Source organism: Phyllostomus hastatus, unplaced genomic scaffold (genome assembly GCF_019186645.2).
Source record: "Phyllostomus hastatus isolate PE091 unplaced genomic scaffold, TTU_PhHast_1.1 phas_contig_254, whole genome shotgun sequence".
Classification (NCBI taxonomy): domain Eukaryota; kingdom Metazoa; phylum Chordata; class Mammalia; order Chiroptera; family Phyllostomidae; genus Phyllostomus; species Phyllostomus hastatus.
Genome location: NW_025333810.1, coordinates 10,135,339 through 10,162,835, shown reverse-complemented (window position 1 = coordinate 10,162,835; position 27,497 = coordinate 10,135,339). Strand labels below are relative to the sequence as shown.

The following is a 27,497-nucleotide window of genomic DNA, read 5'->3' as shown; positions in this document are numbered from 1 at the left end:
ATTTTAAAAAGAAGTGTAAAATGTGAGAAACATGCACTGAATGTTTAACTCAATCCATGAAACAAGTAACTGGAAAGTGAGTTAGTTGTAAGGGTGAGTGAGAGCGTTTGTCCAGGAGACTTGCTGGCAGGAATGCTTTTTAATTTTTTTTTTTTTAATTAGGGGAAGGTTGAGTGTCAAGAGAATATAGAGATACAATCGACCTTACACACTTAGAGTGTTTAAAATACAATCCTTGTGTTTGTTCTCATCTCAGAAGCGCTGGGCTTGGTCTTTGTTACCTATTGGATTTCAGGAAGGCTGACTTGAGATGCGGCGTTGCCATTTCCTGGGCCCTCACTTATTTTTTTTTTTCTCTTTTTTCCGGCGCTGGCAGCCAGATCCTTTGTTGTGCCTCCTCTGCATTCATTCTCTCTGCCCTCGCACCTCCAGACAGTGTGATGGGGGTTTTTCCTGGGCCTCCCACTGGGAGCTCCGGACGTGCACCTCCCCGGGCATCGGATAAAGCACCGATTTAACCATCCAGTGGGTGTCAGGGCTCGGTCCGCTTTTGTGTCGGTGTTTGTCTCGGCGGCGGTCGGACCGGCAGGAGGCGCGGGCCGCGACCCCCGAGGAGGCGGGGCCTCGGCGGGGCTCCGCCTGGTGAGGATTTCACGGCTGCCGCCGCCCTGGTTTGTTCCGTTACCTCGCCCGGCCCGGACCGCTTCACCCAGAGGCGAGCACACTAGCAGGGGCTGCCCAGGAGCCCTCTATGGCCGTCCTCCCAACCAGCCCCGCTTTTTGCTTGTTTCCTCGCTTTCTCATTTTTCCTGGTTAACAGCATGCTGGCGGGGCGTTAGGCAAAAGTCAGACTAAAAAGCAGAGAAAAAGAAAAACAAAATTGGACGCACCTGCCTAGGCCCTCCAGAGTTTGTGAAGGGCCGTAACCATGTCTGAGTCGGGGGAGATAAGTGAATTTGGCTACATCATGGAATTGATAGCCAGAGGAAAGGTAAGTGCTGGGGCGCGCAGTGCGGCGGCCTGGGCACCCACCTCCGGCACTACCTGGCGGGTAGCTGTGGGTGCCCCGCTCCATTTCAGGGCGGGGGCTGGGATCCCGGTCCGCGCTCTCAGCGCGGGCGTCCCAGCAGCTGCAGAATGCAAAGTAGCCGCCTTTTCTTTATGACGCGGCATCTCTGAAATGAGCCAACTGGAGCTTTCCGGCGCGTCTGGGGCCAGCTGGGCGACGGGAGAGGCTCCCGGGACCGCTAGGGGCGAGCGCTCAGCGTGCATCCCGGGGAAGAAGGGTCGGGCGTTGGCCAACGGGACGCTCCTGGAAGCACCTAGGGCTGCCCGGGCGTGGTGACTTCGAGTGGGTAACCTCTCCCGTCCAGATACCAAACGCGGGGTGGGTGGATCCCAGCTGCCGGTGGCCAGGCAGGGAGGGCGGGATCTGCTTGAGCGTGAAGTCCGACCGTGTAGCTGGTAAACAGGGTAGAACCTTTGATCGCCCCGCCTAGGCGTTTTCAGCCTTCCTTCTAAAGTCCTTAGCCTTGCCCCAGGCTGCGAACCTTTCAAGCAGACTCCTTCTGGTGGGGAGGGGGGAAATGATAAAGAGCCAGATTTCAGCCCAGCACCTGTCCCGGAGCCCTTTCCAAATGCAGGCTGGCGCTGTTGGTGGCGCCTCACGACCACGCCCTCGGCCGGGCCAAGTGGCGCCGCGCCTCGGTAGAAAGCCTTGCGAGAAGACTTGCCTCCGCATAGCTTTAGAGAAACTGCCCAGAGAGGAGCCTAAATCGTTTGCAGAAGGGAGGTGTCGGGAAAAGCAAAGGCCACCCGGTGCGCGGTCCGCTGGGATTCGCAAGAAAAAGCAAGAAGTGGGGGGGTCTGCGTTTGCCTTCTGCACCTGGAGTTTTGAGAAGAGGTGGTGGCACAAAGGAAAAAGGACTCTCCTCAGAAAGGAGGATGATTCTGCAGGCCTGGTGTGAGCACCTGAAACTTGAGTCTCATACATCACTTATCTCAGCTCCGCGGGCACAAAGTCTGGAGTGGGGCAGACAGTCTTGCAGCTGGGAAGCCGGTTTAATGCACTTAGAGGCTAAAATGCCCTGGGCGAACTGTGTGCCTCCCTGAACGAACTCTCCTGTTCTGCACACATGAAATCTCCTCATCTGGAATAGAATATTTATTAACATTTCGAAGGTGGACTGCCCCTAGCAATGACAGCCCTGGACCAGAAGTACAAATGGAAGACCCTTTTTCCTTGTTCCACTTTTCTTTCTACCATGGGCTCCACCCTGCACCTCCAGGGGTCTCCCAGTCACGCATGGAGACAGACACCCTGGCCAGCACATGCAAGTGCCTGGTCGCCACCAATAGTCTGCCGTTGGCTGCCCCCAGGCCTAGGGTGCATACCACATCCCTCTCTATCCTCTGCAGGGCCTATCCTGGAGAGAGAAGTCCAGAAGGAGTGCTGGTTCTGAGTGAGGAGGCCCGCAGCCAGATGGCCAAGACCCAACCCTCAAAAAGCGCACAGCAGGACCGTGGTGCAAGAGAGCTCTGGCGGGATGGGGGCGGGGGAAAGAGGAGGCAATTTGTTGATTACAAAATAAATGGACCAGTCTCAATTGAGAGGTGAATTTAGTTAGGCCTGTGGTTCTCAGACATTCTTCAAGTAAGCCAGAATTGTATCAGTTGACTAATACTTATATCTTCAGCAGGTAAAGCTTTAAATTCTGAGAGAATAGTAAAGCTTTAAATTCTGGGATCTAGGGATCTGCATGTTGACACCTCAGGTGATTATAAATCACACGGGTAAATTTCCTGTAATGGGGAAGGAAGTAGGTCAAAACCATTAGTGAACCCTTAAAATTTCTTATGGTAAAGTCAGGTAAACAAAAATAAACCTCTCAGAATTTGCAATGTGTTTACCATACTATGCTCACTATAATGAAAAAGCAAAAGCAAAATAACCTCCTTTCATCTACTGAGCTTCTCTGCTTCACTCTCTATTTAGGCTTCAGCAAGGGGCCTGCAGCAAACAGCATGCTCAGTTGACTGCCAAAGTTATAGAGGCTGGGTGTCCCTGTGAAATCCCTGAGTTTGGGGAGCAGGCTGCTCTCACAATAAACTTGGGACAGTTCCTCCCTCTGACTTTTTTTTTTCTTGGTGGTGGTGGTGGTGTGTGTCAGTAATAGCCTTCTAACTATTTTGACTCAAGCTTATTATTCCCTTCCCACTGTCCTCACTGCCTCCAAACCCCAACTCTATTTAAAACCCTCAATTTGTGTGTGATTACACAGTGAACACCAAATACCTACCTCATTGAATATTAGCCATGGAATAGCAGAACTTTGAGATTTACTTGCTTTATTTTCCTTTGAGGAGTTAGGTTCCACTTTGTAGTTCAGGTTTGCAATGTAAGGAATAAGGTGAAACTGATCTAATTACACCAAGGTGGCTGAGTTAATGGAGAGCAGAGGCCAGTCATCCTCTTGCCCCCTTTCTCTCCCTTCCAAGTTGAGACCAGTGGGTTGACCATCATGATAATTTCTTTCACTTTTCTCTGATGGCTTTAAAATATTACTAAATTAATATGTGCTTGTTCAAAATGTTCAACCTTTCCAGAAAGTTTTGCAGAGCAAAAGGTCGAACTTCTCTCCCACCTCCAGTTCACTGCCTCCGCCCTTGGCAGCAGGTTGCTGCTGTGTCTATTGTAAATTACATTAGCGTGTTGTTTGTTCTTTGAATGTGGGAGGTGAGCCTTTCATCTTAAGGTAACCTAAAACCCACAGGAGAAACTGGATGGATGGGCTTATTTTACTCTATTGTGATGATGACTTTAATATTTAAAGTACACAGTGATCCCTGCCAGTGTGGTCTTTCTGCTCAGCAAACAATACACTCTAAGTATGGTTAAAACCTACGATAATTCTCAAGAGGTTTAAAAATCAATGTAAATGGAATTCCTTACATTTCACTATCAGAGAAATTTGTATTTCTGGAAGCTGTTTTTATGTTTTTAACTTGTCTCTTTGGACTAAAAGAAAGCTTTCCAAATCTGTGGTCAATATCTATTGGTCTCTAGAATAATTTGCCAGGCTAGAATTATTTATCATGTTCATACACCTTCCCCTTCACATCGTTATACACTCTTCTGGAGTCATATAATGAAGATTCAATGACAAAGATCATTGAAGAATTTAAATTTGGTATAACTCTTTATAGAGTATTTAACATATATATATATTTATGTATAAATAGCCAGAAAGTACTTCATATTTCTCATAGTTCAATAATTACTGTTCAGATACTTTCAAAGAGTACAATTGTTTCAGCAAAATAAAAGAGGCTTTGGAATGTTACATTTAATTTTGATAGAGAAACAGGCAATGATTCCATTACTTGGTGAATTATTACATTTAACTTTGAACATCTTTTAGGCACAAAAGACTCAACTTTTATGAATCCAAAAATTGACTTTACACTTACACCCTGAAAGATTTAGGTTTGTAAGATCCTCAAATCTAGACTAATATAAAGTCTTAAACATCTCCTGGGATCAAAACCAAAATACCATGAAATGGTTTGTTTCAGAAAGTTCAATTGATAGTTGCTCACACAACTGAAATCTAAACTGGATGATAATACTAAGATTGTGTTCATTGCAAAGTGTTCTTTAAAAAATATTTTTTATATCTTGAAATTGGGTAAAATGTGTGAGTTATGGAGGTACAGAAGGCAAACAAAAGATTTTGACTGAAACAGTGTCATTTGAAAATAGCTAGTTTCATAAAACATTATTATAATTTTCCTCTGATGTTTTTGCTACATTGTTTAGAAGAATAACTTGAAAATATATCTCTTAAACTACTTAGTAAAAGAATGTTTAAATGAGAGTTTTGAGTGAAATTATAAATTTCATGTTTTATACTTACCTGTGGGCAAGTAAGGGATGCCAAGCTGAGATCCAGATTTGAATCTGGCTCTTTGGAATTTTATGTAATCATGTGACTTACTTAGTCTGTGGATGGAAGTGGGCAGGAGTTATGGTTGCTACATGTTCCCTCTGAAGGGAATTACACCTATTTCACAGGGTTATTGCAAGGCTTAAGTGAATGTTTTATTCACTTAAGTTCCTGATACTGTCATTGACACATAGTAGGCCCTCAATAAGTGCAAGCTATTGCACATAGCTACTATGACAACAGGGTTGGGTCTTGAGACACCTTATTTCCAAACTGATCATTAGCAAGTAGAGGTAGAGCTGCCAGACAAAATACAGGGATTAGAGTTAAATTTGACTTTCAGATAAATCAATAATTTCTTTAGTATAAGTTTGTCCCATTCAACATCTGTTACATACTTATACTAAAAATAATTTCATTGTGTATCTGAAAATGAAATTTAACAGGATGTCTATCCTGTTTTTATTTGCTAACCCTAGCTATCCTAAATGTAGGAATAGTAAAATAGGGTTAAAGAGACTTGCTAACAACCTTCAACAATTACCAGTGTTGTTTACCTGAAGGTGGCCGAGAGACTCCTTGGCCCACCAGGCATTCAGCCAGTATACTCCACCATTAATGGGAAAATGTCTGCCAGAGCAGCGCTGTGTTCCTCATATCCAGTTTCAGATTGTTGGTTGGTGCTACCATTTAGCAGATAAATACCTACTAGATTTTCTCTTAAAACAAACCAGAGTTTGAATGGATGGGAAGATAAGGCTTACCAAATGTTAAACAGTGTATGAAATGAGAGTACGGAGTCATATTAAACTGAGTAGTAACACTCTTAAGTGCTAAAGGAGTTTAGAGTGTGGGGAGCTAATCAATGAAAACTACACTAATGAGGAAGGAGGCTTTCTATCTGCAGCTTGAAAGATGAGTAGGATTTGGCCAGGCAATGGAAATCTGAACTTTCTGGCTCACTGGACTCCCTCCCCTGCGGTTGTGCCCATAGAAACACTTTATGACAGGTGAGCTTGGCCTGTCAGAGGCTTGGGTCAATAATTAATAAATGACGTTTATTGTTCCTTCACCTTGAGTTCCTGATACCCAGCAAAGTAGACAGTGCCCGTGCCACTGTGAAACCCAGTGATTTAATTCATTGCCATCTTCCTTATTTCCCCTAAGTTCAGAACTCTCTTAATTTTGTACCCAGGTTGTTCAATGACTATAGGTTCTCAACAGGGAGCAAAGTTTAGGCACATGTGGCCATATCACCTTGTTACTTCTTGTTCAGGACAGACTAACAGTATGTCAACAAACTCTGGCTGTTCGATTTCAGACCAAACCGATTAAGAGCCAGTGGTGCCTCACAGCACTTACTGAAATGTGCACTATGGTCATTAGGACTTGATTCTGCCAGTAATTTAATCTTTTGTTCATATTAGGAGTCAGTATGGAAAGAGACCTGGTCAGTTGACTGCATAGGTTATAGTCTCAAGGGTAACCGGTTTATGTTTTAATGTTGGGTCAGGAACATTTATTGAGCTTCTGTTTTACCAAACTTGAATGGGGTGTGTGTGTGTGTTTGGGGGGTGGCAGTTCTTGGCAGGCGAAGTAGGAGAAAATTGGTGACATCCTTCCTTGACATCTTGGACTTCATGAAGTAGATAGATGGGGGACAGCTCATGCCTCTGTGACAGAAGAGCAATTAAACTACGTCAACAAGTGCAAGACGCCACAATGTAGGCAAGGGTACTAAAGGTTTGCAGACTTGGCAGGTGGGTGTTAGGTGTGGAATAAATAATACGCTTCTTTGTGTTGAATTTTGACCCGTATTTTAAAAGAAGTATTGGAAAAGGAGGTACTAGGATACTCCAAATTAAAGAGGTGTAGGCACCAAGAGAGAGCATATGCAATGCAAATTAGGATAATGATTAAAAAAAATACAGATCTTTGACATTATTCCCACTTAAAAGCCTTCAAAAGATTCTTGACATCTATGGAAAAGAAGCATGGTATTCCAGGCCTTCCATACTGTAGCAGACTCATTTTGTGTTATTACAAGTTTACCTCTCTGTCCTCCACCCCTGCTAAACATTTAAATATGTTCACATGCACATACAACCCCTATTATATTCCTGTACAAAGTTGCTTGTTGTCCAGGACCATAGATTTTCTGCCCCTGTGCAAATGGTTCTGTAAGGGTACTGACTTACACATATGGAAAGTCATTTGTAAATACCTCATCGATAGGCTATTATTGTAATCTATAGGCATGGGGAGAGGAGGGTCAAAGTAGGCAGGGGAATTAGCAGTGAGTTTGAGAAAGGAGAGAATGTGAGGAGAAAGTATTTGAAGGCTAATCGGAGGTAGGGGGAAGGAGAGAAGAGAGTTACCCCCCCCCCCCCCCCCGCCCCAGGATTTTAACTTGAGGAACTGGGAAGGATCTTGTATCTTTGGTAACTTGAAGACTGGAATGTATGGATACTGAGAGAAATGGATGAGATGACCCAAAGTGTGGCAGCCAAGGGAGTTAGAAATGACCAGGGAAGTGGGAGAATGATGGTTTAGACCGGTGATATTTGCTGTCTTGTTAACAATATCCCTCCTCACCCTTTTGCTTTTAAAAGTATATGGATTAAATTACATTAAAAAGTTTCTGGAAGTAAAGCACATTATAAAGTACAAACAATTTAATGCTGAGTGAAAAGTCTTCTATACTGGACTTCTTCCCCTTACTACTCTGCAATACCATTATTTTTGGCATGTGTGTGGTTTATTTCAGAGTTTTATTTTTAGTCACTTATTTGCCTATATAAGCATATATGCCTGTCTTATCATTTTGCCAGTGGCAACATATAGCATTCATCTCGTTTTGTACTTTTTAAAATCACTGTAATTTTAGAAATCTTTTCTCATCACTACATTTTAACTGCTGCCTAATATTCCATGGTATAGTATATATTATGGATGTATATTTACAACTTTTGATAGAACTTGCAAACTTTCCCTTTAAATAAACTGTACCAGGCTACATTGTCACAGAAAAAAAGTTTGAAAGTACCTAGTTCCCCACATTCTAGCCAAGTGTAGTAACATAATTTTTGAACTTTGAGAATCAGGTGGAAAATGGTTTCTCGCTGAAGTTTGATGTGCATATGGAAGGGCTTTCAAATTTGTGTTCAGCCAAATACTGTCCATACAGTTTTATCTTTAGCTCCTGTTAATGAAGCCTTCTAATCTCCTTTACTCTGTTAACTGCTAGTTTTGGACCACAGCACTATTTAGGTGTGCTGATGTGTGGTTACAGCTAAAGGGGAATTATTTGACCCAAAGACCACTATGAAAAACACAGTGACCAGTATAACAAAGACCAGCATAAAAACTGATTTATAGTGCTTTTTAATGTTTGAACTTTTAAAAATCTATGCAAGTACATGGCATAGTGCCTGTTACATGTAATTAAATTTTGCAGGCATGCATTATTTTCCTCCTAGTTAGGATGCTTTCGAACTTGTGGGAAGAGAGGAACCTTTCTAGCATGTGGGACCACACAACAGGCCTTAATGCGGATCAAAAAAGTCCTGTCTTTGCTTGGCAGGGCGTTCATTCTCTCTGCACCTCATCTGCAAATTGAGGGTTTCCGTTAAAGACAGTCGCTATGGTCCCTTGCTGTTCTTAACTGTATACTGCTACACCGTTATTTAATTGCCGGGTTGGAGAAGAGGCTACCCCTGCTGACAGTGCTGTGGAAAGACAAAAGTTTGCACAGCCAGAGACTTCTCCCAAATACAAAATAAAGTGGGAAGCATTACAAAACCTAAAGGGGATGCTGCGCTCCAGTTCTGTGGTCACTTCACCTAGCTGTTCAGAGCGCTTGTTTTCTCAGTCATAAATATGCTCCAATACGGCTTCCAACAATCCCATGTTAATTTTTTCCCCATCTGCCTTGAAAACAAGATAGAAGAAATGTGCTTGAGCTGTGGCAGGTGAATGTTACAATCCTACTCCCCGGATCTGTCGAAGACGCACCTTAACCCTCGGCCGGCGCCCACCACGTGGGTACGTGGGTGCCGGAGCGGCTCCGCACCAGCTGTCCTGATTTCCCCGCGCGCTCGGCCCAGGATGGGGGAAACTGCGGAGCAGCTGCGGGGTCGGAGGCGGGGCGCTGACCCTAGCCGGGGCGGGCGCTCCCTTGCTGCCATCTCTTGAATTCAATTCCTGTCCAGCGCCAGGGAAAGGGACCCCTGCTATGCGGTCTGTCCTGGCGCCACTTGGCAAGAACGTGTTGTGCGTGTGGAAAAGCAGAACCAAAAAAGCAGCATAAGAGTGGCTGTTGAGCACTACGGGAGTGTTAAGTTCACGCTGTGAATCGGCCGGAAGAGGAGGAGGAGGAGAGCGGGGCGGGGACTAGGACCCATTAGGGGAACCCCCCGGCCGGCCGGAGAGGGGAGGTGGGGTGGGTGAGTTCCCGTCCCGGGCGCCTCCGCAGCGCGGGGTCCTGCCGTGTTCGGTGGGACGGCACAGGCCCGCCTGCGCCTCGCCGACCGGTCTAGAGTCGGGATGTGTGGCTTGCCTGTGATGCTTGGTATCGCGCCTTACCAAAGAGCAGGGAAAGCAAAATGAAGCTAAGGGAGCTGTCGGGGCCAGAGGCCAGGGTTGTACACTGCCGCTCAGCATCACACCCGCCCCGCCGCCGCCGCCCTCACTTTCTCCCCTCAGGGGCTTCCTACCCCCCACAGGGCGTGACGGGCTTGTGCCTGGGTGGGAGCGAGGGGCGGCGGCGGGACCCCACCCCACGCCACGCCCCTGCCCTGCTGCTCTGTCGCCTGGGGGCCCCCTCGACCTGTTGCCCCTCCTCCTTTGTGCGGAGGGCCCTGTTGCCCGGGTGACGGCCCCGCCCCACCTCCGCCCCGCCCCTCCGCGACGCCGGAGCTCTAGTCTCCACTCCGCCGCCCGCCCAGCCGCAGTCCGCAGTACCCGCCGCCGCAGCGGGCCGCTGGCTGAGTTTCCGGGGCCGTCGCAGGGAGCGAAGCTCCTCTCTGCGCTTGTGCTTTCATTCGCCCTGGCCTCTGGCCGCGTCGGTCCGCTGGCCGGGTCCGGCTGACCAGCTCACCCTCCCGCTCCGAGCCGAGGCTCCACGGCCGCTGCAGGGACGCGCCCATCGGACCCTGCCAGACTCTGGTCTGCCGTTTGGACCCTGCTGTTAATGACACCTGCAAGGAGGCTACATGGAGGGGGATGGTTCAGACTCGCTGGTGAGCGGGGCAGAGGAGCGACCGCTCCACGCCTCGATGGCGGCGCGCCAGGGTGCCTAGGTCTCTCTTCCCTTAGCGCTCAGCTGGGAGGGAGCCACTCCTCCCGAGGAGCGAAGGCTGCCCTGTGCTGGTGGCCTCGCTTCCTCTTCGCCTTTCCCGTCCCGGGCCGGGTTCTGCAAGCCGGTGCGCCCCCTTTTTACCCCTCGGAGGACTGGACTCCGGGTCAGCTGTGTCCGGAAGAGAGCGCAGCTCGGTTGCGGTTGTCGCCCATCTCAGCACCTGGGGGAGTCCGGGCGGGGCTTTTTAATGGGCTTCAGGTTGTAGAATTATATCGCTTTGCGGAGTCTGGTGCCCATCGCTGCGCGGGGCGCGTGTCCCGCCGCCCTTTGTCTGGGAGCGCGGTGGGGTCGGCGCTCGAGTTCCGTTCGGACCCCTGGGGGCTCCCTCTGGCAGCTGTTCGGCTACCAGTGATTTTGCTTGAAGGGGGATAGTCAATTCTTAAGAACTTGTTGGTTTTCTGTCGATCCTCATTTATTTTGAAACAGCTTAATTGTGGAACCACCACATCACATTTCTCTTAATCAGATTGTTTTCCATCAATGAATGTATAATGAACACTAATTTACCTTTTGGGTAAAAATTATTTTATATCTATCGTGCTTAAAAAGCTTGTGTACTGTTTCATGTACAAGAAAAATGGAAACTAATTTAGATCTTCCAGTGGGAGATAAACCTCCCATAAAATGGGGTGTGAGAACCTATCTTGAACATTCAGGACAATATTTTCCTTTGAATTAAGGGTCAGTTTTCTTGTACAATGAGATAGGATGTAAATGGTCTGTGATTTAATGTGAATTGTGAGGTGTGACTGTTTTCCAAATTTACTAAAATTGTGATGTGTTGTTGGTTTTTATTAAATATTTGTTGAATGATGCAGCAAGAAACACTGCAAAGACCCATTGAGCCAGCTGGCTGTAGTGCTGTTGTCAGGGTTATTAAAGCACTTTGTGTTGCTTTAGGGGAAATAGAAATAAGATAGTATACATTTTTATTTAATTAAAGGAAGTGACTTAATTCAACTCTAATATTCTGTATATTTCCAGTAGTTGAAATAATTGTACAAGGTTATGAGTACTTTAAAGTTGGACTGTCACTAAAATTACTTGGATTCATAGCCCTTGAAGATTGATATACATGGGGAAAATTGGCATGGGAAAACTGGTTATGGTTAAAGTGTGTTTCTCATTGAAAATAATGCAAGCTTGTAGTATCGAAAGCACTTACAATGGTCCCTTCTAATCCTCTACACTCTTTCAATATTTATAAAGTGCTATTAAGATAACTACTTTGATATTGCAACAGGAGATCCTCAAGCATTTTACCTACATTACAGTTGCAGCATATGAAAAATGGTTACATCTAATGTAGGAAATTGCTGATAATTCAGCTTGTCAATAGATTTCAAGTAGGGTTCCATGAACACACTGGCTAACCTAGTTTTGAGCAGCTCTTGTTATTTGTTACTCACAGAGTTAATGTGCTAAATAGGAAAACTAATTCTTAGTGCTATATTCTTAATTTTTATTGAAGTAGTCTGCTTTTAGGAATTCCCTGAAGTTCTAAGTCAGTAAATTCGTGATGGTTTGAATAACTTAATAATTGATGAACTGTTATGGTCCCCTAATATTTTCTGCCAATTTTTCCCATATTTCAAATTTTACCCTATCATGACACCTCAGTTCTAGGCTATTGGGTGCTGCGAAGGGGAGTGATGGTGTAGTATTTCATAGCCAGAAAGGAAGTTCAGATTTCAAAAAAGAAATCTATTTCTTAATTCTTTTGGAAAGGTAAACACATGTACTTACAAGAGGTCTAAGCATATTAATATATTTACCCACTAAGAGCCTCTGGTTCTGATTTCTTTTTCTTTTTTGAATTTAAGGTTACCATTAAGAATATCGAAAGAGAACTCATTTGCCCAGCATGCAAGGAGCTGTTTACCCACCCGTTGATTCTCCCTTGTCAACACAGTATCTGTCATAAATGTGTGAAAGAACTCTTGCTGACACTTGATGATTCATTCAATGACGTGGGATCAGACAACTCCAATCAGAGCAGTCCTCGACTTTGGCTCCACTCCCCTAGCCTGGATAAAGTCGACCGGATTAACAGACCAGGTAGGTGGTAGAACAATTGGGTCAGGGAGCTTCATTGATAACTGTGGAAGGGAAATTCCTTCTATCATTTTCAGGGTTAATCTTTCCAGGTGAATATGTTAGAATTGTAGTTATACAGAGGCCCCTGCCCCTTTTAAAATGTCAAAATGAACTCTTACCGACTTTTGGAATGCACTTAAAATTGGGTATTGAACACCAACTTTGTGTTAAACTCCTTATTGTGTATTTTAGGGGAGGTGTTCTTGCCCTGTGATATCTTTTACATGAGGGATGAGTGATGGATTACTGAAGTACTTACTAGGGAAACATCTATATATAGTAATATGTAAATAAATATACAGAATAAGGGATGAAACTACATAGTGACTACTCCTAAGGATTTTTTTAGAGGAATTATTTGGTATCATTTTATTCTACCTGAGAACTTTATTTTCTTCAGCTATTTTAATCCATTTTTATAAAATAAAGATTTTGAACATCAATTAAATAGTAGTAGAATTCCGTAGTCGTGATAGAAGTAGATCTAATGAGATGTATAGCACACATACTGTACATTTATTATATAGCCAATGTTTGAATTGTTTCCTGTTGGGATATTGTTACTTTTTTCTGGACATCCATAATAGGATTAATATAGATCTAAATTAATTTGAAATCACTGGGAACAGGGCCACTGAAAAATTAAGGAGCGAGTGAGGACCAAAATCAGCAATGAGGGCCTAGGTGGGGCGGAAATGCCACAGTGTTGTGTGGGCACTGCTTCGGTGGCCATAAGCACCAGACCTCAGGGCCTCCACTCTGTCCAATTTGGGCTTTGAGGTTCTCAGTTTAATCCTTCACTCTCAATTTCTTCCTCATATAGTATAGGAGTAACTTTTTAATCTTGTTTTTTTTTTTTTTTTAAAGAACAACTTTTCTTATCAGAAAAGAATCTCTCCATATTTACATTTTAGAGAATGCCACTTTTTTTGGTCCATGCTGTGATATGGAATCTCCTTGGATGATGTCTATGTCTTTGAGCTCCATTAGAGAGTGGATAAGAGTAGATTTGTTGTAAGACTAGTATTATGCTATTTTAAAAATATGTGTTTTTCTTTAAATGGTAATAACTAGTTACTTGGAAGATATAAAAATCACATGTGTACGGTCATGGGCTGCTGAATGATGGGGGTACATTCTGAAATCCCTAATCAGGCAATTTGGTGCTGGTGTGAACATCATAGAGTGTACGTACACAAGCCTATTACACACCTGGGCTATATGGTAGAGCTCCTTACTCCTAGGCTACAGGCCTTACAGCATGTTACTGTACAAAACAATACAAGATTAAATCAAGTACAGGAGATAATGTTGCAGTCAAGAGACATGGAAAACATGAGGTGTATACGGCTACTGCCAGTAAAACATGGCATGCTGTTTTACAGAAGACTTTTTATAAGCAAAAAGACTATGGTCTAAAATGACAGTAAAAAGTATAGTACAATAAATACATAAACGACTAACATAGTTGTTTATATTATTAGCTAGTATTATGTCCTATATGTAATTGTATGTGCTGTACTTTTATATGACTGGCAGTGCAGTAGGTTAGGTGACACCAACATCTCCAGATACACATAATGCATTGTGCCACAAATTAGGATGGCTATGACATAAAGAGGTGATAGATATTTATAACCCTATGGGACCACTGTCATATATGTGGTCTGTCCTTGACCATAATGTCGTTGTGCAGGGTGTGACTGTGTACAAAAAACAGGAGCACTAGGTAACTTGTGGGAGTGCAGGGAGTATGAGGTGGGAGAGGGTTATGCTCATTATGAAGTCATCACTTTTATTTCTCTCCCTGCCAGCAAATTGGCACATGGGGAAGAAACACAGTAACAGCTTGAAATCATCCTACCAGATAAAACTTGATATTCCTAGATCCTCATTGGCTAGTTAGGGACCCCTGCTTGATTGACCAAGGAAAATTCACTTTTTGTAAATTAATATTTAGCACAGACCATTGAAAGGAATTTTACTTGTGTACTAGTATTTCTAGTTATGATTAGATTGAGCTCACCTATGTATTTTATAAAATTCTGTATTTAAGGTAGGCTTCTAATCTTAAGATTTGTTTTATATGTGATTAATATGAAGTAGGAATGCAATATAGGTGAAATATAGTTAACTGTCTCTGTTTTCAGGAACTTACTGTCACAGTACTCAGTAAATGTTTAATAAATACGTGTTGAGCAGATGTTAAATGACAAACCTCTGCTGCAGGGTTTGTTGAAAGCATGCTGTAACGGCTTACATTCAGTAATAATGAATGTAAGGAGATCTTACATCCTCAGGAGAACAGAAGATCTAGTCCCCCACACTTTATTCTGTCTAGATGAAAAGTGAAATTACTGAGATGTTCCTCCTCCTTCTTTAGGAAGAACTTGATTAGTTAGGTTATGTCCTGAGGGAGGAAGTTAGAAAACTTTACTGTAAACCACAGTTATGGGAAATAAGAATATTTAACTTGGAGAAGGGACCCTTGCAGAATATGATGGTGGTTTTGTGGGAAAGAATAGTACACTATATATCTTCCCAGCAAAGGTTCCCGATCAATGGACAGATGAAATAAAAAGGCAGATTACAGTTTAACAGGAGAGAAAACAAACACCTAAGGCTGTCCAAAAATGAAACGGGCTGCCTAATTTTGTTGGGTCACTGTCACTAGAAGTGTTTAAATTAGAGGTCAAATTTAGATGCTACAGGGGTGAAATAGGTCTATTAGTGAAACAGGGCCCAGAAAAATAAATACAGGACTCTCTTTTGTTTTGCTTCTTTGATATAGGCATAGGAAAATAAATATTTCATTTTCTCATTAACTCAACTGCTGCAGAAAACCAACAGCCCAAGCGTCAGCAGCCAGCTGGCTCCAGGCTGATGCTGTTGGAGACAATGGGCGTGGCTTGGGATTGCGGAGACTGGAATGGGTGCCTTGTCTGAGGGGGAAGTAGCCACTTGACACTAGTGAATGATCGTATGGGTTTGGGGGCCCTAGATTGTTAGATTTACTGTTTTTCCCCCCCAACAAAAACCTGATAGTGGTTTTGATGCCAGATCTGTTTTTTAAATGTTGGTAGTCAATTCAAATTATTTAGAAACACCATACCAGGTCAGTATAGGGTCAGGGCAGCCAAAACACATCTTAGACTCTGACTCATCCAGCATTTGGGCCATCAGTGTTTGGAGTCTTTGTTTTAAACAATGGATGGGTGATCATCTTTTGCAAATATCTTGGGGGTGGGTCAAGCCATTTGATATATTATCTTCTATGTATTCTTCACCCCCAAAGTGCTGTGCTTTTTTGAGTACCAGTTGCATTCATTCATTTGCCAAATATTTGTTACCTGCTGGCTATAAGACATGGCTAAATGCTGAAGAGTGAAAACGATAGATCCCATCCATCTTTTTCCTTAAGAAGCATATAGCTTAATATTGTACATAGAGCTTCATAAGAGATGCAATAAATAGACCGTAGTCCTTCATCAAGAACATATAAAGTAAGCTAACAGATACAGATGGAGCATTTAGAAGGTGGGAAGTCTCCAAGAACAGCAGTAAATCCTGGAGGTTTATAGCAAATGAATGCAAATTTTAGCATTTCCTATCTCACGATCACCAGTTTTAAAATAGTGGAAGTCACTTCCTCCATTTATGGGGCATTAGTCTCTGTAACTTTTCTTTGGATAGATTCAAACATAAATTCTCGGGTAGGTAATTTTCGCTTTTTATCTGGCAGGTTTTGTTTTTTTTAATTTAAGTTTTCATCATTTAGGCATGCTTGGGAAGGAAATCAGAGACCCTATTCTGAGTACTGGGTGTGGGAGTAATAGAATTCTAAAAATTAGTTTTGCCAGTGTTAATTAAGGGGTTGAATTAGACCTGGACTGTCCAGCACAGTAGCCACTAGCCACGCATGGCTGTTTAGCACTGAGATGTGCTAGTCTGACTTGAGATGTGCTGTAAGTGTAAAACACACACTGGATTTTGAACACCTAGAAATAAAAGACTATAAAATACCTCTTCCTAATTTTTATGTTGATCACATTTTGAAGCAATAGTATTTTGGATATTTGGGTTAAATAACACATGTTATTAAAATGAATTTCAACAGTTTTTAAAAATTTAGCTACTGGGAAATTTAAATGACATACATGGCTTCCACTTTTGGCCCACATATTCCTTTGTTGTACAGTATTGCATTGGACACTTGACAGATTAAAAAGAAAGGTGCCTTGAAGGGAGTTATGGTGTATATAAAAATAGCATATCAAATTATGTAAAAATAAAAGAGCTATATTTCTGTAATTTTTGGTCATATATATATATATGCAAGCTTTTTGTATTTAAAAGATATTTTGTATTTCCTTTTGTCACAAAGATACAGTTTTGGTAATGTTTATTTACATCAGTAAAGAATTAAACAAAAGATGCTTGATTTTATTTGTATTTGCAGTAGTTACCAGAAATATGATTGTTTGTTTAAAAATACAACTCTATAAGATACAGTGTAGATCTCTGAAGTGCTGCACCAATAGTGATTAATTCTGAACTCAAAGATAGGTTTGATGGCTTCATGAATACCGTGTATACCAGGAAAAACACATTTTTTTACTGTTAATTCAATGATTGTGTTATGTGCAGGACACAGTTACTGCTTTATCTTTTGTTAACACGTTGTGAATCTTCTCTTTGAAATTAAATTCTAAATCCAGCTTTCTGTTCATTGTTCACAGCATCACAACGGAGATCTTTGGGGTGGAGAGGTAGAATGCTTTATTGCTTGTGTGGCCGCAGGCAGCATAGTGTTAGATTTAAATGAATAACCTGTGTAGATAAGGTTTTAAACATCAGTGGTCAAGTCTTCAAAATTCTGTGGAAAATGAATAAATTGGGCTGACATGAATTAAAGGTCAACAGGACTAAATTTCCAAACAAATTCTGATGTTTTTAAAGGGTAGCACTGATTGTTAGTGCTTGCAATTTTGTCAATATACATGACAAAGTATTTTTAAAGAAAATAATGTACCTCTGTTATTTTTTAAAATAATGTTAATTTAAAAAGCCTTTACATTTATGGAGTGGAACAAAGCTTATGGAGTGGAACAAGCTTATGTTAACAGCCATATTGCTACCTTGGGGAGGTTAAATAAGTCAATGCTTGCTTCTGTGTTTAAAAATTTGCTTAAAGATGTTGAGAATTTTTGTAGTTAAAAATGGTCTTTGCTTGTTTTATGCATATGGTTCTTTTCTTTGTTAATGTTTTAAAGTATTTGAGTTGTAACATTGGGGTCTTACCCATTTGTGGGTAAATAACATACACTGCTTTTTAAGGCTTTCTGAAGTATTTCTTTCTATATAAAAAGATGGGCCAGTCCATCTTATTTTTTAAAAAAAAGTTTTTTACTTACTCCAGTTGACCTTTAAAGTAAAATTGGCTGTGTGTGTGTGTGTGTGTGTGTGTGTGTGTGAGAGAGAGAGAGAGAGAGAGAGAGAGAGAGAGAGAGAGAGAGAGAGAGAGAGAGAGAGAAATGCTGGTGATACCTTATATTTTATTGGAGAAAATAAACATCTGAAATGTTATCCCTTTTCTGTCTTCCTTATCTTCCTCCACATGCTTTGACTTTAAAATCTTACAGTCACTACTAGAAGCCACATATAATCTTTTTTCTTACAGGCTTTAGTGCAGGGGTGTCAAAGTCATTTTCACTGGGGGCCACATTAGCCTCATGGCTGCCTTCAAAGAGTCGAATAATTTTAGGACTGTATAAAATGAAATGTAACTACTGCTTAGAAGAAATCAAAGAGTTAAGGAGCTAAAATTAGCCCTGGCTGGTGTGGCTCAGTGGATTGGGCACAGGCCTGCAAATCAAAGGCTTGCAGGTTTGATTCCCAGTCAGGGCACATGACCTGAGTTGTGGGCCAGGTCCCCAGGAGGGGGTGTGCGAGAGGCAACCACACATTAGTGTTTCCCTTTCTCCCTCTCTTCCCCTCTCTCTAAAAATAAAATCTTTAAAAAAAAAAAAGAGTTGAAAGTACATTCTGTTTTAGTGAGTCTCTGAGAATTTTAAATATTGAAATATAGCAATTAGGAGGAAAGGTAGGAGCAATTTGCTTTTTAAAAGTTCATTGCTTATTATCTGTTTTTGATTAAGTTAGTAGTTGAGAAAAAGGGATTGCAAGTTGAAAAGACTAATAATCCTCAATAATTAAACATAACTGGTAGGAATCAGATGGTCAGACTGTGCAAAAGAAACACTAGGGTAGCGGTATAAATATCAACCCATTGCCAAACACTGAGAAACCCAACGTGAACGTCCAGGGTGTGGAGAGGTAGCCCACTGACTGCCATGCCAGGCGGTAACATCGGGAGGTTGTTTCTAGCTGGAATGTGGGAGAGCATGCAGCTAGCAGAGTTTCTGTGAATCTGTTATGTATTGACTCTCTTTGTTTTGAAATACTTTCTTTTCTCTTCATATTTAAATGCTGAAACATGACTGAAAGCTGACTTTTGGGGGGATTTGCTATAAACCAATTTGAAGATATTTTGGAGTCTTCATTTTTAAATTATATCAATTTATACTTGATTTAATTTGTTCTTGAACTAAAGTTATATGGGCAAAAGAATTGATTCTGCAAGATGGCAGTATTCCAATCATTTGTGTATATTATTGACCCCACAAATGTAGTTTGACTTAAAATTACATTGCTTGGCCTACATCACTACCGTACCTTTCTAAGCCATTATTACTTTTCTTTTTCATACCGTGCTATTGAGCAGTATTATCCAATGGAACTTTCTACAGTCATGCAGATTTTTGACCCTGCACGGTACAGTATGGCAGCCACTAGCTACATGTGGCTCTTGAGAATTTGAAATGTGGCTGGTACGACCTCGGAAGTAAATTTTTAATTTAATATGAATTAAATCTAATTCCAATAGCCATATTTGGCTAATGGTTACTAACTATATTGGACAGCAGAGCTATAGAGAGTAAAAAGTTAATTCTATTACGTTTTATTCTTAGTTCCACTCCTTGATTTTTCATTGGATTTACTTCCCAGAACATCCTCAGATATGTCCTATGTTCCTTGCTGCCCTGAACACATATTCTATTGGTTGTTTTTATGAAAACAATGGTAGAAATCAAAGATAACCAAAATAAAAATATATCAGTTCTTCAGCATTTGAAAAAAATTCAAGTGCTTTTAAAATCTGTTTACAAAAATAGATAATGTTATTAAATATTTCGTTGTATTTAAGAAGTTTATTTTGATGCTTTATGCCTTACTTTTTATTATAAATGTAAGTTAAAAGAGGTTTACAGAAAAGGGATGAAACTTTTTTTAAACTTTTGAACATGAAGGCCAAACTTTGGGCGTCACTAGTGTACACGTTAAAGCATGATTTAATTTTACTTTATCCCATTATTCAGTGCATCACAACCTTTAATTCATAAAACCAATAATAACCCATTTTTTAAAAAACATTGACTGTTGAGATTAGTTAACTATTTTAATTTCTGTCACCTAGTTCATGTTTGAAAGCATGCAATTAAATGTGAATTTCCATTTGTTTAAACTTGACCACTGCACTGTATCACTTCCAGAATTATATGGCTTGTTTTTTCACTGAATGAAATTTTCATTGGCATGTGTTTTAAAAACAGCTTTGCTGCTTATTTTATTATATGCCTGCTATGTTGTGAAACATCTTGGACTATATTGCATGCTTTTATAATTAGTACAAGAATGCATTTTATGTAGGATTTTCAGATTTTTATGGGACAGCTTTTTTGGTATGCTTCTTTCTGTGTGTTTAAAAATGTAAAGGTTAAAATATCCTTGATGGAATATTAAAAATATTCTGCATATTTGTTGTGTAACTAGCTTTCAGGGCCCAATGCCATCTAGCATGTTGTGAAGTCATCCTAAATGAATAACCCTGGGAGCTGATTGCCAAATTTTACCTGTACATATATTATGCCAGGCATTTTTTAAGACAGTCTTTTCAGTGATAATGTTACTGTGCCAGGACAACGTTAGCATAGCTGCTTAAAGACCTTTTCTAATTGTGGTATACTAAGTTTAACCATTCATTTTTGGTCTGGATACATGGCAGTATTAAAAAAAGGCTGTAGTTTAAGAAGTTTGTGTTTATTTTTAGGTAGTTCTTTTGTGGGTAACCAAGATTACATACTCTAAGAATAGGTTTATAAATGAGAGGAGGGACTTGGTATGCATGCACCTATGTTAAATGGACAACCCTGGATCCTTGTGAACCTGTGGGTCAGGATTGCCATGTTACGGTTTGTTTGTTAAAATGAGGATAATATTGATAATAGTGTGATGTTTAAGGTCATTCATTGTATTGTATATATACCATAAAATTATTTGTAATAGTTCTTGGTTAACTTTTGGCTTACTGAATGAAGTAACCTCAATGATTCTTTTTTTCAGGTCATAAGAAGATACTAAATGGTTGGTCTCTCCTATAGTCAGTCACTAGATTCTGGGCCTATGAATGAGCTTTTCACTCTTACTGATTGCACTCAATTAGCAAATGATTTGGCCTACTGAATTTTCCCAGATAAACAATACTACGGGGGAAGCCCTCTATGGCAGTGGATCTTAACAATTTTGTGGTCACATATTCCTTTGAGAATCTGTGAGGATTATTTAAACAGAAAATATGCATAGGTATAAATATGCAAAATTTGCATACAGTTTCTAATAGTTTGGAAAACTATTGGGATCTTTTGGAGCCTAATCATGGAGCCCCAGGTTAAGGACTCCTGCTTTTTTATGTATGAATCGTTTTTTAGTCACATAGCTCACATTGTGTTTATTTGAATGGAAGTCAAATTCCTTTGGATATGATATATAAAAATAACTATAAATGTTAATTATATAATTTCAAAAGATCCTGACCCTGTGTAGTATTGTATTATACAAGGTCTGGCACAAATAACACCCCTTTTTATTACAAAATCCTGTGCATGTAAGTCTGTAACATAGCAATATCACACTCAAGCACACCATATGACATTTTAGGTCAAATGTTCAAATTAAAACTAGAAATTATTACACCCATATTATTACCCTACCAGTCACACTCAAGCAGGTGTTACTTCTGCCAGACCCTGTATATTTTGTCCATATATCTGTTTGATTTAAAATGGTTTTTATGTGGGATTTCCTATAGAATATTTTTCTCTTTGGTTTTAATAACTTTGGTAACTTGGGTCTGTCTTTTACTTACCAAGGGAAAATATTTTTAAAAAAGCATTTCAAAATACAGATTGATTCAAAGGGAACCACTTTGAGCATTATAGTTTTGGAATATATTTGTAGATATATATTGTTCCAAAACATCATTATTTTTTTCTTCATTTTATTCATTTTCTTACTGATGTAACTAAACAAGGACTTACTAATCACGCAGGCTGGAAGCGCAATTCACTGACCCCCAGGACAACTATTTTTCCTTGTCCTGGCTGTGAGCATGATGTGGATCTTGGAGAACGAGGAATCAATGGTCTCTTTCGAAATTTTACTTTGGAAACTATTGTCGAGAAATATCGGCAGGCAGCCAGGGCAGCCACAGCCATTATGTGTGACCTTTGTAAACCACCACCTCAAGAATCCACAAAAAGTTGCATGGACTGTAGTGCAAGCTACTGCAATGAATGCTTCAAAATTTATCATCCTTGGGGTACTGTAAAAGCTCAGCATGAGTATGTGGGCCCAACCACTAATTTTAGACCCAAGGTAAGTGAAGTTTTATTGTTAGAATATTAAACAATATTATAAAAGGAATTATTGCATTCATTTTAGAATTTGACAGTAAGAAAAAATAACTTTAAAAGCCTGTACAAGAAATTAAGTCCTCATAGGTAGAGTTATTTAGTGTGCTGCTAAACATACCCATGGATTAGAAGTATAAATAATACAACACAGCACATGAATGTTCATAATGGTAACTCGGAGGAATGGAAGGAAGGTGATCTCAGACATACTCCTTAAAATTAAAATGGTTAAAGTTGAAAAGCTTTTGTGTTTTAATATGACAAACCCATAATTGTCTAAAAGTTACCTAGAACTTTACTATGAATAAATTGGTGTAATTATAGCCTAATATTCTGAAGTTCATGATATACCACTTAGTATCTGAAGTAGAATTTGTATTTCTTAAATATTCTGGGTAACTTCTATAATAATGTTCAGAAGAACTTTATGTACTGTTAGTCCTGCTCTGTGATTGAAGGGCAGAATGATTTTTTGTATCTTCAGTTACACTGCTTTCTGATTTTTGTAGATTCTCAATTAAAGTTTTTATTCCTTACAATTTAGCTACACTATATTAAAATCTATTTATATTATTGAGCATAAAACCTTTAATTTGTAATTGAAAAATGGGAAAAAATTCCGAATAGTCTTAAAATTATGAGCTAATTATTTAGATCGTATTAAATAGTGTAGTAAACTGTAGATTCAAGCAAACCTGTGCTTCTGTGTTTTGAATGACTCTTTTTCAGACTACATCAGTGTAGTAAGGTTTATTAAGTAGTTTTCAATCCTGTTATGTTCCTATGTCATTTTAAATGCTCAAGGTCATAGACTTCTAAAAATTTATGACTTCAACATGGTGTTTACTGTTTCATTTTTAAATTAATAAATTGATTAATCCCATCATGAAAGAACCTATGATTATTGAATAAATTATACTAGGCTTGGGTTTTATGAGTTAAGAATTCATGAGATTTTCAGTAAAAATTTTGAATATAAATTGCAGTCTTATTCTTTCTGTTTATAAATAAAAGATTAATAAGAGAACTAAAAAAATGAGAATAGGTTTTATTGAGAAAAATCTTTTTTTATCTCAGTTATGTTATTCAATACAGAAAAATTCTAAAAAGGTTATTCTATAGAATAGTTGCTTATAGCTTTGAGTTCTTATGATTATTCCTTGCAGAAAGCCAAACTTTATATTTTATTTTAAATGTAGTGACTTTGAGAAGGTAGAATCTTGGACATGGTAAAAATTTGAAATCTTTTCCAGTTGTTTTTCTCCAGGACCAGCACATCGGTATTAGGACTTTCAAATTGAACTTTTTTTTTTCTTTCTAAATTATCACAGCAGCTATGATTGCTTCAAATTTAAACTGTTGGAATCATGGACACCTTTTTGATTTTATCAATAGGCTAGTCTAAAGGAATCTCTCCTTCCAAATGAAAATAGTTATTTTATGTAAATCTTCAAATGTACCTCTGATGATAGTTTACTGAGTAAAAGATAATTTAAGTAAGAAAAACACAATTCTAGGCTTGGTCAATATGTGTGCAATTAATATGTAAAAACAAACTTATCTGGAAGCTTGTATCATAATGCGTGCCAAGACTCTCCCAGTAGCAGATTTCTTATGAGGATAGTGAGGCCTGGTTTCTCACGCGTTATGGTGCCTTCTAAAAATACTGGTTATGATCATTGACAGTTGCCTCGTCAGTGCTGTCGGAGCCTTTCTAGCTTGGTTAAATGCTCTACTTAGGTCTGAAAAGAATTAAATTTTCATTAAATTTTCACCATCTTATCACCAGGTTTAGAGGAAGTAACATCTACATACTTAATTGACTATTTGAAATTGAACAGTAGTAATTCCAACATAGAGAATTTTCATATGATGTGCCAAATGTTTTTATTTCTTCTTACACTTTTATTCATTTAAATGGCTTGAGTTAGTGATTTTTCTAAAGCAGATCTTTTGTATTTTGGGAATTTGAGTAATATGCAAGCTATGATGACCCTTAATCACACTTTTATTCTTCACTCAATAGATTTTAATGTGCCCAGAACATGAAACAGAGAGAATAAACATGTACTGTGAATTATGTAGGAGGCCAGTTTGCCATCTCTGTAAGCTGGGTGGTGATCATTCAAATCACCGTGTAACCACTATGAGCAATGCCTACAAAACCTTAAAGGTAGGACTTGTTTATTTTGGAACTAAATTTTGATTCTTTATAACTTTATTTTTCTTTATGCCTTTAACTTTTTCTCTGTGAAATCAAGACTTGTTGTGTGGTCTGTTTTACCAAAATGAGTTAACAATGTAAACTGTTAATTAATGGTCTACTGATACCAGGTTGTAGGATTTTTGACCAGGCTGTTTTTTGTCATGCTGATGTGCTGCTGGTTCTGAACTCTGAGGAAAGATACTTCATTATAATCCCCAGTGAGCCCAATGCCTGTGACATTGTGTGCATGGGAATGGCACACTTTGAAGGACAGTAACTATTTTAAGACACTCGATTCTTGTTACTTGCCTATAGAATTTTGTTTATTCTGGTGGGATCCTCACTGGCTACAACTGAGTAACTTCCTGTCTTTTAACCTTACATATAGCCTTTTTAAAACAGCAAAGTGGGCAGTGGTATAATACTGTCTTTTTGTTTCATTCCTTTTTATTTTAAACAATATTTTTAAAAGGAATTAAATCAATGCATAAATCTACCACCCATTTTAATTTTTGTTTCCTTTCTATCTTTAATAATATGTATATGTACTTTTGACCCAAATTTAATTTTTATTTATATATACAGTTTTCTATTTGCATTTTATATGTCTGTCATGCTCAATGTTTTACATTGAGTATGTGGATTACAAGTATAATTGTTTCATTGTCATTGTATATTACTTCTGTCTGTGTCATTACTAGGTTAGTTTTTTTTTAATCCTCACCTGAGGCTATGTTTATTGATTTGAAAGAGGGAGGAGGGGGGAGGAGAGAAAGAGAGGGATAGAGAAACATCAATATCAGAGAGAAACATCAACCAGTTGCCTCCCATATGCACTTGTACCCAGATCAAATCCAAAACCTAGGTATGTGCCCTGACCAGGTATTGAACCCACAACCTTTTTTGATGTATTCTCCGACCAGCTGAGTCATCTGGCCAGGGCATTACTAGGTCAGTTTTGACTGATATTTCTCCTCATTTTGATTTGTATTCCCTGCTTCTTTGCATGCCTGGCAGTTTTTGATTGGCTGCCAGGTACTTGTTGGGCACTGGATTATTTTTGTGTCCTACAGATTCTTGAGTTTTCTTCTGGTATGTGATTAAGTTACTTACTTGGAAACAGTTGTTCCTTTTGGGCCTTGCTGTTCAGCTTTGTTAAGCAGAACAGAGCAACACTTAGTTCTAGGGCTAATTTTAACCAAACTGTTGATAGAAAAAACATTCACTCTTCCCAATGCCCAGTGAATTTAGTCTGGCTGGTAGTAAACAGGCACTATTTCCAGTCTTGTGTGAGCTCCTGGAATTGTTCCCTATAATCCCTTTGGGTGATGCTTTCCCTGGCTTCTGGCAGTTTTCTCCCACTGGGATTGATCAGCACTCTCTGAAGAAGTAAGGGGAGCCCTTGGACATCTCTGGAGTTCCTTCTGTACCCTCTGTTCTTAGGAGTCACCCTTTACAAACTCTGGCCTACCCGACTCTGCGTCATCTTTTCAACTCGTTGGAGGCTTGGCTCTGTTTGAGTTCGTCTTGGTACCTGGCCTTGGCAACCTTCTCCAGACAGTCAGCTGGGGGCAGTCATAGGCTGGTCTTGTTAACCATCTCTCCGAGCTCTTTGTTCATGTCCGGTGTCTTCAGAGCTCTTGCATATTTTCTGATGGCTTTAAAAAATTTTTTTCCAGTGGGAGAGAGAATCTAGTCATTGTTACTCTATTATGCCTTCCAGGGGTGTAGTACCAGTATTTGCTAATTAAATTTAACTTGGACGCCTTTTTTGTTGCGTATTGGTTTGGTCTTATAGCAGTTGTCCAAAAACTTTTTTACCTGGAGTGAAATCTTTGACAATAGTATACACTGAAGTTATTCTTTACATTCTGTTATTTCTCTCATATATATTTAGACTTTAAAAAAAATAGATTCCATAATGGATTTTCCAACCTCCAAAAATGGTAATCAGATTGCCTTAGAGCTTCTTCCTTTTCACTTGGTTTTAGATTTTTAAGCTGGAAACTGCATGATACAGGCTATATTATTATGTTCATTTGTTGAAGCAGGAGCCAGGCTCCCTGTCTGTGTCTTTGTTTGACCTGGCTTATCATGCAGGTAAACTGTGTTAGAATGTGTGGCCTCTCAGAATTATTACCAACTTGTTTTGTGGGTGGCGGCGCCCTTTCGGTTCTGGAAAGTGCTGTATTACTTTTGGGTGAACTGGCCTAAATAGTTAATAACTGAGAGGAGTCGGTCCTGTGACTGTCTTCTGTTAGGTGACACCTGTATTTTTTTTTCTTCCATATAGTCATCTCTCCTGTTAATCTCCAGATAGACAGAAGTATACACATGTAAGCACTTAAAATGGAGCCACTGCATTTATAGCTTGCCTTTGTTCGCTGACTTGCTCTTCCAGAAGAGGGACTGACTCAGAGTTCTTCCCACCTCCCTCCACTGGGAACCCAGTTGACTCTTCCCTCTGACCACCTAGCACTGCTAAGGCTTTGCATGAAAAGGGGGCCGCAGTTGAGTGTTCACTGTTTTTCCATCAGTCTGGCCGCACCTCAAGCCCATGCCTCTCCTACTTTGGGTGTCAGTGGATTTTCTAGGATTTTTTTTTCAACTTCTTACACAACTGTGCAGTTTCTCGTTAAGGAGAGTTGGTTGTTAGCGCATCTTAATAGTCTACTCTGTAGTTATATTTACAGTAGTTAGTTGACATTTTATGGAGGAATATTTCTTAAGGAATTTTTCCTAGTTTTATTTTCCTTCATTTCTATAAATTTCTAGAAGGGAGTTAAGAATCTTGTTCAGGTACTGTTATTTCATTTGGATTTATGATTTTAGACAAATGCTTAGAAAGTAGGACCTAGCAAAGAAGAAAATGTAAACATCCCTATAAATAGTACCCATTGAATGAGAAAGTAATGTAGCTGCTGTATTTTAGGGTATGTGAAATTTATCGTGAATAGTATTGCTGTGTTTGCTGACATAATTTGATGCTTGACTAAAGTGTATTAATATATAACTTTTCTTCCCAACACTTTATTCTGAACATTTCAGACATATAGCAAAGCTGATATCACCTTTTT

At 39.9% G+C, this 27,497-nt stretch overlaps 1 protein-coding gene across 4 annotated transcripts in view; it reads left to right on the top strand.

The window, feature by feature from the left end:
- Positions 1–661: 661 nt before the first annotated feature.
- TRIM36 (tripartite motif containing 36) overlaps positions 662–27,497 on the top strand; it is a 40,499-nt gene continuing 13,663 nt past the window's right edge. The window contains exons 1-5 of one of the 4 annotated variants that reach the window (XM_045838000.1): positions 662–991; positions 12,129–12,363; positions 20,866–20,886; positions 21,851–22,176; positions 24,241–24,387. In XM_045838000.1, coding sequence (XP_045693956.1) covers positions 929–991; positions 12,129–12,363; positions 20,866–20,886; positions 21,851–22,176; positions 24,241–24,387 — 792 coding nt within the window. In that variant the 5' untranslated portion in view covers positions 662–928. Of the gene's footprint in view, positions 992–9,913; positions 10,187–12,128; positions 12,364–20,865; positions 20,887–21,850; positions 22,177–24,240; positions 24,388–27,497 lie in introns of those variants that run through there. The other 3 variants (XM_045838002.1, XM_045838001.1, XM_045838003.1) reach the window with 3 other exon arrangements.